Raw genomic sequence first — 13,437 nt, 5'->3', positions numbered from 1 at the left:
GACCCCAAGACCCGTGTTATGGTGAGGGATGACTGTATATGGATTATGTGGTCAGACTAGGTGACTTTTTCTAAGTGCAGGTCCGTATATCCCAATTATGTATGATGCTTATGATAAAGCTATGCTTATGCTTATCATTCAGTGTCATTTTTCTGATGCAGACTCAGTTATTTCCACATTGCCATCATATGTCTGGAATGTCATGGAGTGTTTCAAACATCTCAACAGCATGAACCGACGGACTAGTGAGGCAGTGACGTTTTTGAATACATGAAAGTGTGGAATGCAGTTTGATTCCTTGCATGTGTACATGCATGTTTCTGATCCCGTGGGTTATATAGGGTAGTCCCCTACCCCTAGTACCTATACTACTATGCATGAAGTCCATTTCTGGTGTCCCCGACCATGATATTTCTGAAATGTTGCTAAGAGCAGCATAAAACCCAACTCTCTCACTAAGGGCACAGGATATTTGTATTTTCTTAACAAAGAAATGTCTGTATGATAAACTGACTTGAAAAAAGTTAATATTGGTACTTTTGGTGCTCATCAGTACAAATACACAGATTGTGAGTCCAGATGTTGATGCTAACTATTTGACAGAGGGGACAGTGGGATAGCCTACTGGTCAAAGCATTCACTTATCACACTGAAGACACAGGTTTGATTCCACACATTGGTACAATGTGTGAAGCCCATTATTGGTGTACCCTGTTGTGATATTGCTGGAATCAAAGTGGTGTAAAACCATACTTACTCACTCAAATTTGACAGATAAAGATATCTATACGCATCTATCTATACGTAGACTGTCAAGCCACACTCCATTTGTTAAATCAGTACATTGCCTTCATGTCCCTGAGAGCCCCTTTAACTGGCAGCATATGGATACAGATTCTAACATCACTTTGATATATTATCATTAAAAATGCATGAGCACATGTTCAAACGTTTCATTAGTACAAGACAGAATGTCTCAATTTCATACTGTCAGTCACTGGTGCGATGGCAAGTGGCAGAATTGCAGACAGAATTGCTGACAGAATTACCAACGGGAGGCCGTTGCTCTTGATGAATGGCTAGCTCTTATGAATGTTGTGTCACTGAGTGGGTCTCTCAGGAAGAACTGCTGTGGCGCGACTATTTACACAGCGAATGAACTTTTTCCTACCACTCATGCTAAAAGATTGACATTTAACAATCTGAAGGGGTAGTAGGGGACTGTGATTTTTCATTGAGACAAGATATATCTTTTTCAGTCAGCATTTCAATATATACTAATAAAAAAGTCAGGTACAAATGATGAGGGAATATTTCTATGAAATCTGTGTTCATGCTTCAGTATAAAACAAACATCACCAGCATCATGGTCCCTATTTTTTTTTCAGTTTTCCCTATATGCTCTCAGAAACACAAATAGTTGTATAATTATGGTTTCATTTTGATGCACTGCAATTATATTTCAGAAATTCAAGCATGTTCTGTTAGCAATGTTCTTTTTCAGCCTCATAACTTTGTGATGCATTTCCAAGGCAGAATATCAGCCACCACAAACCTTTTGTTAATTTAAAAACATGTGTGAAAACTTGCTATAGGTTTGTATGTTACCAGTCATATGAGCTCTTGAAACTCAAAAAGTAGGTATTTCAGCAAAGTGTTGTATATAATTATTTATTTGTTTATTTTTTTTTCTTGCAGACAAGCAAACAAAATGCCACAAATGAACCCTTGGTATTTGGAAGATTTGACCCCTACAGGAGAGATCTGAATCTAGATATACCTTTACAAACAACTGACAGGTAAACCTGAACTATGAAAGAACTTTGATGTATTTGGTAGTATTAGGGTTTTCATGTTGATGTTCGATGTATGAAAGTGAAGTTTACTTTGATGACTCCTGTATGAAAGAGTGACACCTTTATGTCTCCTGTCTACTATTGTGACACTTTGATGTCTCCTGTCTACTGTAGTGACCCTTTTGATGTCTGTTATAGTGCCACTTTGATGTCTCCTGTCTACTGTAGTGACCCTTTTGATGTCTGTTATAGTGCCACTTTGATGTCTCCTGTCTACGATAGTGATACTTTGATGTCTCCTATAGGAAAGAGTGCCACTTTGATGTCTCCTGTCTACTGTTTTGACACTTTGATGTGTCCTGTCTTCTATAGTGACACTTTGATTTCTCGGGTGTGAAAAAGTGAAACTTTTATATCTCCTGTGGGAATGAGTGACATTTTTTGATGTCTCCAGTGTGAAAAAGTAAAACTTTGATGTCTCCTTTATGAAAGTGTGACACTTTGATGTCTCCTGTGTACTATAGTGACAATTTAATGTCTCCTGTCGGAAAGAATGACACTTTAATGTCGCCTGTGTGAAGGAGTGAAACTTTCTTGTGACACTTTAATGTCTCCTGTAGGAAGGAATGACACTTTAATGTCTCCTGTGTGAAAGAATGAAATTTTAAAGTCTTTTGTAGCGATAAAGAGGCAAACCATTATTATTTTTGAATAGAAAAGCGCTCATAGATCACCTTTTCATGGGAGCATTCAGTGTGTGTGCTTGTGTGTGTCCTGGTTTTGTGCTGAACAGATATTGCTTTTATGCTGACATAGCTTCCTAATATTGATCCCAAGAACATAGATTAATAGATGAAAGTATCAGCAAAATTCACAAGTTATTTATTTCTTTTCTTTATAAAAACATTATCTTTGAAATTCCATGATGAAAGTATTTATGATAGTCTAATTTAATTAGAGAAAATCAGAGGAAGTATTTGCAAATTGAACTAAGCACTAAATTTATGGTCTTACATTAAAAGCAGTTTGTCACATCTATCAAGGGAACAGCATCGATGAAATGACAATTACTACCTTTCATCTTGAAGAGGAATGCTTGTTTCAGAGATTCAGTACAGAGGATTCATATAGTCTTTGTGGACGAACTTGGAAATACCACGGAGCTGTTTTCCTACAACATCAGTCAGGCAAATTATGTCGACAGTAATGTTGCAGTTGTGTGGTCAGACATCTCATCTCAAAATGTTGCAAGATTAGAGGTACAGTATTAAAAACTTGCATGTTTCTTTTTCTTTGAATGTTGTCTTCAAGCACAGTCATTCCTTCATTGAATACATTGTGCTTAGTTGATTATGTAATTTTTGAAACTGTTTGATAACAAACATTGAACGTTAATATGAATTTCTGGGTTGGATAGCATTCAATGGTTTTACTTGTCATTTAAAAGCTTCAAAGGCCTGTTTTATGTAATCAAATATTTGTGTTGTATAAAATTTCAATGACATGTCTGACAAAGATCAGGATCATAGCATCATTTTGAACAGTTCTATCAGTTGTTGCCAGAATTCCATATTCCATACCAAGAAGGATTGTACCAGGTAATGTTCATAAACAGAAGATGGCAGGTTCTATTTTTGTGTGTGACATCACAATGTATTTTGGAACAGGAACCTAATTCAGGTAACAGAATATCCAAATGTCTACTTTTCTGAAAGAGCAATGTATGTGTGCTTCTGTCATTGTATAAATCAGATAAATTGGCTAACTCTGATATCAAATGAACTCAGAAAGTTAGCCTTAACCATCTTAAGGGGATACTGACAGACTGATGACAAAGTTTTTGACCAACTGATGCATTATGAATGTCATACATCAGTGAGTATTGTTTGGCTTATAGCAATATTGCAGCAATAATCACAGCGGAAATGGGCTTACACAGTGAACCCATGTGGGGAATAGAACCAGTTCTTTGGCATGATGAACAAACGCTTTAGAAACTAAGCCACCCTACCACCCCTACTACGGACAATAGTTTTAATAAAAGATTTTACTTTCTTCGACCCCACTGTTACTGGGACAAGGAACAATAGCCAGGGAAGATCTGGAGTGAAGCAACTTGATTTATGGTGTATCAGGTCACTGTGACCTACTAGCTTGTTATATACTACTCAGAATTTGCCAAGGAAGGGGATATAGAGAATGTTATCCATTGAGATGTCTTGGTACAAAACAATACAGTAACCTTAAATTTCATTTTGGGTCAGTGAGGTAGCCTAGTGGTTAAAGAGTTTGATCAACATGCTGAAGACCCATTGTGCAATGTGTGAAGCCCATTACTGGTGTCCCTCTGATATTATTGGAATATTGCCAAACTCACACATTTGCTCACTCAATTTCATTATGAAGAGACAAAGACGTGCAGGCGTTGACAGGCTGTGCCCAAGGTATTAGAATATCTGTGTATCATGTTAGAACCTTTGCATTTCATTGTCAGAAAGAACAATGGTCTCTACTGAGGATTATATTAACTGAATGTATTAATAGCTCCTTAGAGGCAATGGGGTAGCCTAGTGGTTACAACGCTTGCTTGTCACGCCAAAGACCTGGGTTCAATTCCCCACATGGGTACAATATGTGAAGCCCATATCTGGTGTCCCCTACCATAATATTGCTGGAATATTCTTATAAGCAGCGTAAAACCAATCTCACTCTCTCAGTGTTTTGATTCTTAGTAATCTGTGAGTAGTACATCTAATGTCCCAGTGTTACCTGTGTCCGTGATTGTCTGAAGGTGTGTAGAAAAAAGGACTGGATTGTTGCAAGTGTTTGACCTGTCATATTGTGTATCACTGGTTCCACGATGGACGTCTGGTAATGATCTCAATCTCTGGGTCACCGTATGCAGACATCATTATGTACAGCCTGCAGTGATATGGATGAAATAATACAGCACCAAATGTCAGTCATCCAGATACAATTTTATTTCTGTTTACCATGAGTGAAAGTTGTGTATGTCACTTGGACTTCTCTTGATGAGCAGTACTCAGCTCACCTGAATAAAAGCCAACAGAGTTCGTTCTACCTTCTTGTCCCCTGCCACGCATTTCATGCACAGCAAGGGATATGATATTAGGCATCTGTCCATACGTCCATCTGTACGAATTGGAATATCTTCAGACCATTTGACTAGATTCTTTTCATATTTGGTCCCTAGGTTCATCACAGTAACATCCAGTTATCAGAAAAAAAACTACACTGCTGGGATATTTTGTTACAATCAGACAAGGAATACCATGGATATTTTTAAATAATGGCATATGATGGGCATTTGGCCTCCTGACAGTGTAGGGTGAAGAAATTCTGCTAATGTGGACCGGAGCCCAGTCCCTTTGTCTGTCATGGTTGAGGGAGCGGGCGCTGACCAATTTGCAGATTGGTTTCGTAATTAGACAGTTGGCGAGAAACATTATTCGCTCCGCATCACTGACCCTTAAAAGCTTGTCAGTGAGATATCAGATGAACCATTCCCTGGATTTTCTTCATTGTCAACACCAAACTTTATCTAGGGATGGTGCAGGGGCCAGTCAATTTCGGCGACCCTCTCTACGTTTTCAAGGTCATCGCAACACTTTTAAGATTTCAGCATGTCAACCTGCATGTTAAGAATGTCCACAGAGTATCTCAAGAACAGATTCATACTCTGAGACATTCATGTCAAAGTCTTGAAAATATTTGTGCATTTGAACAGCTACAGATATCAAGAGAGGTTGACTGGTTCCGTTTTCGTTAACATTTACTTCATCTTAAACTATGACCTTCACTTTCATTACTATTTAAGTGTGATTTGATACTTTTTGGCGGGGGATTATGTCACCTTAGTGACAGTGATTGATGTCCATTGTCAGAAGTGAAGTCAGTCTTTTCCTCTTCAAAAAGCAGTGGACAAATCTTCATTTAAAGCTTCAGTTTAACTTTTGATTTTTATCTGGCCTGTGCATGGCCATTGCGTATCTATATTTTCAAAAAACGTTAAGCATTTAGTATGTATTTGGTTAATGGTATGGCTCATTGTTTATGTTCTGTTTTGTTTGGTGTTTAATCCTCTCAAAAGGTTCATTTATGTATGTAATCTATTTCTCTTCTGAAGTTTCCAGTTTGAGGGAGTTGAACTTTGGTGTACATAATTTCATGGTATTATGACTTCATATTTTTGTTTGACCTGTGAAGATCCGGGGTAGAATAGATCTTCAGCAACCCATACTTGCCATAAAAGGCGACTATGCTTGTCGTAACGGGATCATGTTCGCTGACTTGGTTGACACAGGTCCTCAGTTCCCAGTTGCACAGATTGATGGATTGTTTCGTCCAGATTCGATTATTTACAGACAGGTGGAATATTGCTGAGTGCAGCATAAAACTAAACTCACTCACTGACTCACTGACTCACTGACTCACTCATATTTTGTTCATTTCATTACACTTTATCAATGATAACAGCAGCTTTTTCTGCGGTGTATGTATTTATGTTTTAAATTGCATATCGGCTGAGCTACAGCGCCCTGGCCCTGTGGTTTTAGATATTAGATATTGTGCATATATTATTAGATTCAGTTCTGTTATTGAAGCACTAGTGTTTACATTATTTCTTTTTCAGAGTGCTGATTTAACAGTGGTGGTAACATTCAAAGAAGGACAAAGGAATGGCACTCTTAAACTATCTAAGGAGGTGTGTAAGAAAAGCATAAATATCTGTTGTTTGTTACATTGAAATGCTTGTTATGTGTTACCAACGAAATTGTTCTAACATTTTCAGAATCTAACATCGCCTATTTAAAAAAGTGTCAATCTTCTGCTAAATCTGGCTGGAATGCTCTTTGGAATGTTTACAATGATTTGCAAGGCTTGCTCTGAAACAGACTTTTAAGTTAAAATACCTTGATGTCAAAAGGCTAACTGGTACAATAATACCCCCTGAAATTGTAGAATCCAAATCAAAAACTTACCTTGAGCTACGAATATATATGACAATATTCATAGTTGTGCAGAGTTGATGTGGTACATGATGTCACATCAAGATCACCTAAAGAAATATTATACACTTCTAGACACATCAAGAAGGCAATGCCTATCTCAATAAAAGCATAGGTCTTAATAACTCAAGTGAATATCGCAAATCAGCAGACTGGGATTTTGTCTGCATGAATTTCTAAAGCCTGTCATGTGAATTCTTTTTGACCAGTGAAAATACAGGAGAGGGTTATAAGCATATGTTTGAGTGAATGTTCATATGAATTAATTGAAATCATAGATTTGGAGAAATGGGAAATAATTATTAAAGAACATTAAAAATGATAAAAAAATACATCAGTGCATTTGAGTTCCGGATAGATGACCTGTTGCAATGTTACTATCATTGGATGTCTGTGTGAATATTCACATAAATATATTTAAATCAAAGGTGTCTGAGAAGTATGAATTTAGCAGTAATTATTTGTTTTGTCAACATATGCTGTCACACGGAGAGGAAAAGGGCAAAAGGTCCAAATTTAACATAATAATAAGTAGTAATTTACTGTGCACAAATCTTCATTCACTAGGTGAATGCTCATAGCACTGTCAATTGTCCGCTGGTATTTGCAAAGTTTGAATAGTGTGTTTAAGCCATGGATAGTATGTGTTTGTACAAAATGATAAATTTGGCATATACACATATCTCAAAGTTTGATATAGGTGAGCTTCAGTACGTCTAGTAATCATGTTTCCACAGCCATACACATGAGGAAGGTGAATTTTCAGAACCACATGTCAGACAATACCAATACAGTCAATATTGTATCATTATGGAGCAGGGGTGTGCCAGTGCTTTGAGATGCCATTTTATAATCAGATCCTGAATGCCTTGAGATGAGTAGGTTGTACATGCCAGCTATTTCTAGTCTGTCAGACCGACCCTGAGATACACAACACATCATGTCCATTTTACTTGGCAAAGCTAGATTACTGTAGTTTCAAAACAAACCTATTCTATGGGCCCCTTTCTGTTATATATTACTTAAATAATGTAACAGCCTTTTTATCTGTGAAAGGATTTCATTACAGAAATTAGATTTTTCTTCTAATTGTTTATTGAGAATCATATTAACAATAGTCATTACATTTTATGTTTTATTAAAGTATCATAGTACTTTAACCAATATATCGTGATGCTGTTTTTCGTTACAGAGACAAGATATTAGTTTCAACTGTTTCTTGAGGTCCATAATATCAGTAGTCATTAGTATTTAGGTAAGCATAATTGTGACCATAGTACTGCAACCAACACAACTTATTTCTATTTACATGTGCCATGTGAAGATTGATGACAACTAAATTGCCTTTTTTTTAAGGAATAGGATTTTGCAAATTCTAAATTATTTGTCTCCAAATTGTCCTTTTGAAATTCGAAAGGAGCACCAGAGTCTGCAATGTTACTTCAGATTGTTGTTGCAATCAATATTTCCTATGGAGAGATGACAGCTTGATTTATTCAAAATTCACTTCAGTAATACTTTCAATTTCAGTTTCAATTTATGGCTCCTGCATTAGAACTGAAAACAAAGAAGTTTTCTAATTATGTTATGACAGTTACACCACAGAACTGATAAACAGATACTCCTGATTTTCAGAACTAATATTAGTGTTACAAAAAGTAAATGGCTTTGAATGAAAGCAAGTTTCATGATTAAGACTTTTTCTGAGTAATTTTCTATAATTGTCATTTACAATTTTACACTTATTGCTGGATTTGAAATGATTTAAGATTTTATTAAAGGAAATTGTTTCTTATTATATCTGAAGTGATACCTATTGTGAAAAAGGTAGTTCGTTTTTAAAAATATGTAAACCATGGAAGATGTATTATGATCTTGTGTTGCATGTAATCAGAGCAATATTTTCAATCATCTTGATACTTTGGATTAAATCAGTTTGTTTCTGACATAAACAATACTGATATTAGTAAATTGAGAAATTATTTTATTTTGATTGTACATTAAAGCCAAAATATTCAGGTAATGAATCATTTATTAAAAACCATATTATACATAACAGGATTAAGTAAATAAGAAATATTAAACTTGATTATTTTTTATAAAACTTGTCATTCATAATAGAAGCATGCCTTCCAAAATTAGATCTTTTGCCCCATTTTAAATTAAACCCTTCTCCTTGTCATTCTGACAAACATTCAATAGGAGATCCAGTAAGCCCTGTAATAACTGTGTCCACAAAATCAGAACTATCACTGACAGGTTTTGAAACCATGTAGATTTTAACTTTCTTAAACAACTGCTTTGCTATTTCTTTACCATGATGCATAGTATTAAGCCAAAAACCTAAAAATGCCTTTTAGATGCCATTCTATTGATAGTGTTTTCAAGATACAAAACTTGCTTGGATTTCTTTATCTGGAAATTTTGAAGTTTCCATGCTGATTGGCTCTGTGGAAAACTCACTTGATGTGACTGTCATTGAAGATTTTGCAGATCATGGTAGAGAATCATATGAAATCTGAGAAAAACTGTGATTTGAATGAGTTTGTGACAAATACATGTATGATTGTGTAACAGAGCATCTTTGAATGAGCCTGATATTTGTTGGCATTATGGTTCTGAAGACTACTTTGTTCTTGTTGACTTAGTGCTTAGTGAAGTTTACTGTAGCACAGTGTACTTCAGTTGAGTTTTACAACCCATATCTACCTGTAAACTGTAATTGTTTGTCTGGCAGAAGTTGGTAAACCTCATTTGTTGCTCATTACATTATGGTTGAAATACTGACTGGACATGGTATAAGGGTGGTTGCTAGGCACAGGCTCAGATTGACATCACAATGAATGGGGGTGGTTGCTAAGCATAGGTTCAGATAGACATCACATGTACCAGAACCAGTGAATGGGGGTGGTTGCTAAGCATAGGTTCAGATAGACATCACATGTACCAGAATCAATGAGTGGGGGTGGTTGCTAAGCATAGGTTCAGATAGACATCACATGTACCAGAATCAATGAATGGGGGTGGTTGCTAGTCATAGGTTCAGATAGACATCACATGTACCAGAACCCATGAATGGGGGTGGTTGCTAAGCATAGGTTCAGATAGACATCACATGTACCAGAATCAATGAATGGGAGTGGTTGCTAAGCATAGGTTCAGATAGACATCACATGTACCAGAACCAATGAATGGGGGTGGTTGCTAAGCATAGGTTCAGATGGGCATCACATGTACCAGAATCAATGAATGGGGGTGGTTGCTAAGCATAGGTTCAGATAGACATCAAATGTACCAGAACCAGTGAATATGGGTGGTTGCTAAGCATAGGTTCAGATAGACATCACATGTACCAGAACCATTGAATGGGGGTGGTTGCTAAGCATAGGTTCAGATAGACATCACGTGTACCAGAATCAATGAATGGGGGTGGTTGCTAAGCATAGGTTCAGATAGACATCACATGTACCAGAACCAATGAATGGGGGTGGTTGCTAAGCATAGGTTCAGATAGACATCACATGTACCAGAATCAATGAATGGGGGTGGTTGCTAAGCATAGGTTCAGATGGGCATCACATGTACCAGAATCAATGAATGGGGGTGGTTGCTAAGCATAGGTTCAGATAGACATCACATGTACCAGAACCAATGAATGGGGGTGGTTGCTGAGCATAGGTTCAGATAGACATCACATGTATCAGAACCAATGAATGGGGGTGGTTGCTAAGCATAGGTTCAGATAGACATCACATGTACCAGAACCAATGAATGGGGGTGGTTGCTAAGCATAGGTTCAGATAGACATCACATGTACCAGAACCAATGAATGGGGGTGGTTGCTAGTCATAGGTTCAGTTAGACATCACATGTACCAGAACCCATGAATGTGGGTGGTTGCTAAGCATAGGTTCAGATAGACATCACGTGTACCAGAACCAATGAATGGGGGTGGTTGCTAAGCATAGGTTCAGATAGACATCACATGTACCAGAACCAATGAATGGGGGTGGTTGCTAAGCATAGGTTCAGTTAGACATCACATGTACCAGAACCAATGAATGGGGGTGGTTGCTAAGCATAGGTTTAGATGGACATCACATGTACCAGAACCAATAAATGGGAGTGGTCACTAAGCATAGGTTCAGATGTACCAGAACTTGCTTGCGGAATAAGGGTTGTTGTTCGTTAGACCAATGTTACATGCATCAGAACCAATGAATATCGGTGGTTTCTGGGTGGATTTACCCAAAGTATCTGGAACACTGTGTTTGACGCAGTATTTGAACTTTCAGAACTCACAAATAGCGAATACTTTAAAGTTACCCTCATTCAAGGTTTCTCCACCTCTGCAATCATGTATTTCATTTACTGACTCCTTCAGGAATGTTGTCAACATATTGACTTTATAATTAACTCAACCCATAAGACTGAACTCATACAATGTCCTATAAAAATACTTAATTGAATCACGCCACTTTGCATGTAAATGATTTCTGAGGGATTCCTTTTTCCTTTGATTTACTGAGCGAATTGTCTGAACTGGCATTTTATAAAAAAAATTGTCTGTGCTGTTTTCTGTATGTTGTAATTATTTCTGCTTTGTTGGTTTGCATATTTAAACATTCCTTGACCATGAAATGTGTGTTCTTCTGTGGCTGTGGCTTCCAGCGAATTTTCAGGCATTTTGTTGACAAGTGGCAACCATAGATCTGTAATGAGAATATTCTTTTCTAGTCAAGATGAATCATTGCCATTAGTTAGGCCTAATGTTCTCTCTGTTTTGTTTTCAGTACAACAAGTTACGGCATTATAATGCATTGTTTAGCCCATACACCACTGAGGGTTGGTTAGCCGGACAGGAGTTTTTGGGTCCCTCCACCAAGTACCCAAATTATGTGGAGCCTGTAGGTCCTTGTGTGCAGCTTCATCACAATTATGTGGTGAGTCTCTCATGTCAAACAGCCCACAACTGTGTAAGTCTCTCAGGTCAAACAGCCCACAACTGTGTAAGTCTCTCAGGTGAGACACCTCACAACTGACGTAAACCTCTCAAGTCAAACACCTCAGTTTTGGTTAATCTCTCACTCACTGCACGTCCCAAAAGTCTCTCAGGTGAGGTACCTCATGACTGGCTCAATTTGGCTTGAAGGGAGTAAGTCTTGAAGAACTTGCATCATTTTAATTTCACAAGAATCCAACCCAATGCCTTTTTGAAAGTGTTCTTCAAAACCTAAAAGCAACTTGAGTAATGTGTTATCATCTTAGATAAATTTCAGATTTTAAAAAAATTGAACTGTCAATAATTAATCTCATTTATTTCATCACAGAAGTACTTGTGTCAGAAAATTGTTTGATGTTCCGTCCATCCGGCATTGCGTCAGATGAAGATGGACATGTGGAGTGTTTTATCAGTCGCTCCACAACCTGTCTGAACACTGTATATCAACCACAGTGTCAAGTGTTAATCCCCTGTAGAGTATGAAAACCATTAGTAAGCAAAATGTGTGCCATATAAGTCTGTGCTCACCATTCATTTCTGACACTACAGTTGGCACTGCTGTGAAATTGGCTTTCTGTCACATTGATTTAGCAATCATTTCAAAACTGAGAGACAGTATTTTCATAATTGTAACTCAAATAATGTTTCAATAATTTCAAAAATAATTTCATGCCTTGCCAGTATCTATATATGTACAAGGGGGTGACTAAGTGGTTATTGTGTTCGCTGTGCTTGAATGAAGATGTGTCATCAGGAAGTAGTGATCCTGGGTGGCTGTGGTAACTTTTGGTCAGTCTGATTTGGGTTTGACATTAACAACCCCCAGTATTGTATTTGGGTCCATGTATTTGAGATGATCTGTGTGGACATGCCGAAGTGCCCTACTACCTCATGCTGCAGTCTTGGTGGTTTTTTTGTCATCAATAGTGGCTTAAAATGATGCATATGGAGTAACATGTATGTGGTGTTTTAAAGCCCACAGTGACAGGTTTCAGATCAGGTGATACACAATTTTCTGATTCATGTGCTTTACATGTAGAGTGCATTTTAGTGATTCACTACAAAGGTGAGCATGTGCAACGTTTCTTTTTTGTCTTTTTTTTTGGGGGGTGGGGGGTTTCGAGGGCATCAGCCACTATTCCAATACATGTTGGGATTCAGGATGGATTGGTTTGTGTAAACAAATTGCAGAAATTCAAATTGTTCCAATGGCAAGTTTCTTTTTTTTCTGAAGAGTATGTATCTGAACACGGTGTACAGTAAAGAATTGATGATTTACCTATCGTACTTCTAGAACAGTGTATTGGTTAAAAAAGTTCTGTATTGCACAGGCAGATCCCAGTTTCCATGTGCTGAAGTAAATTTTATGAACATTCACAGCCAATTTGGAGCCATATATACAGGGGAGACAAGTGCACCTGAAAAAAATCTCTTCAATCTTTCTGCCACTTTGTCTGTCAAAGTTGAAAGAAAACATCCTTGGCAACATATTGGAATACATGTTGTTAAAGGTCACATGCAACCAAAAAATCAGACATAATTAAAATACAGTTTTCACTTATTCTTGATATATAATTGCAAAACCGATTAAGAAAATACAAATAAACAA

General features: G+C 37.2%; 1 protein-coding gene across 1 annotated transcript in view; it reads left to right on the top strand.

Moving 5' to 3' along the window:
* LOC137294848 (uncharacterized) overlaps positions 1-13,437 on the top strand; it is a 93,732-nt gene that overhangs the window by 63,016 nt on the left and 17,279 nt on the right. Inside the window, exons 7-10 of the mRNA XM_067825975.1 lie at positions 1,699-1,799; positions 2,902-3,055; positions 6,451-6,522; positions 11,620-11,769. Coding sequence (XP_067682076.1) covers positions 1,699-1,799; positions 2,902-3,055; positions 6,451-6,522; positions 11,620-11,769 — 477 coding nt within the window. The remainder of the gene's footprint in view (positions 1-1,698; positions 1,800-2,901; positions 3,056-6,450; positions 6,523-11,619; positions 11,770-13,437) is intronic.

Source organism: Haliotis asinina, chromosome 8 (genome assembly GCF_037392515.1).
Source record: "Haliotis asinina isolate JCU_RB_2024 chromosome 8, JCU_Hal_asi_v2, whole genome shotgun sequence".
NCBI classification, from domain to species: domain Eukaryota; kingdom Metazoa; phylum Mollusca; class Gastropoda; order Lepetellida; family Haliotidae; genus Haliotis; species Haliotis asinina.
Note: the sequence above shows the minus strand (reverse complement) of the source record. Positions and strands in the feature narration are given on the sequence as shown.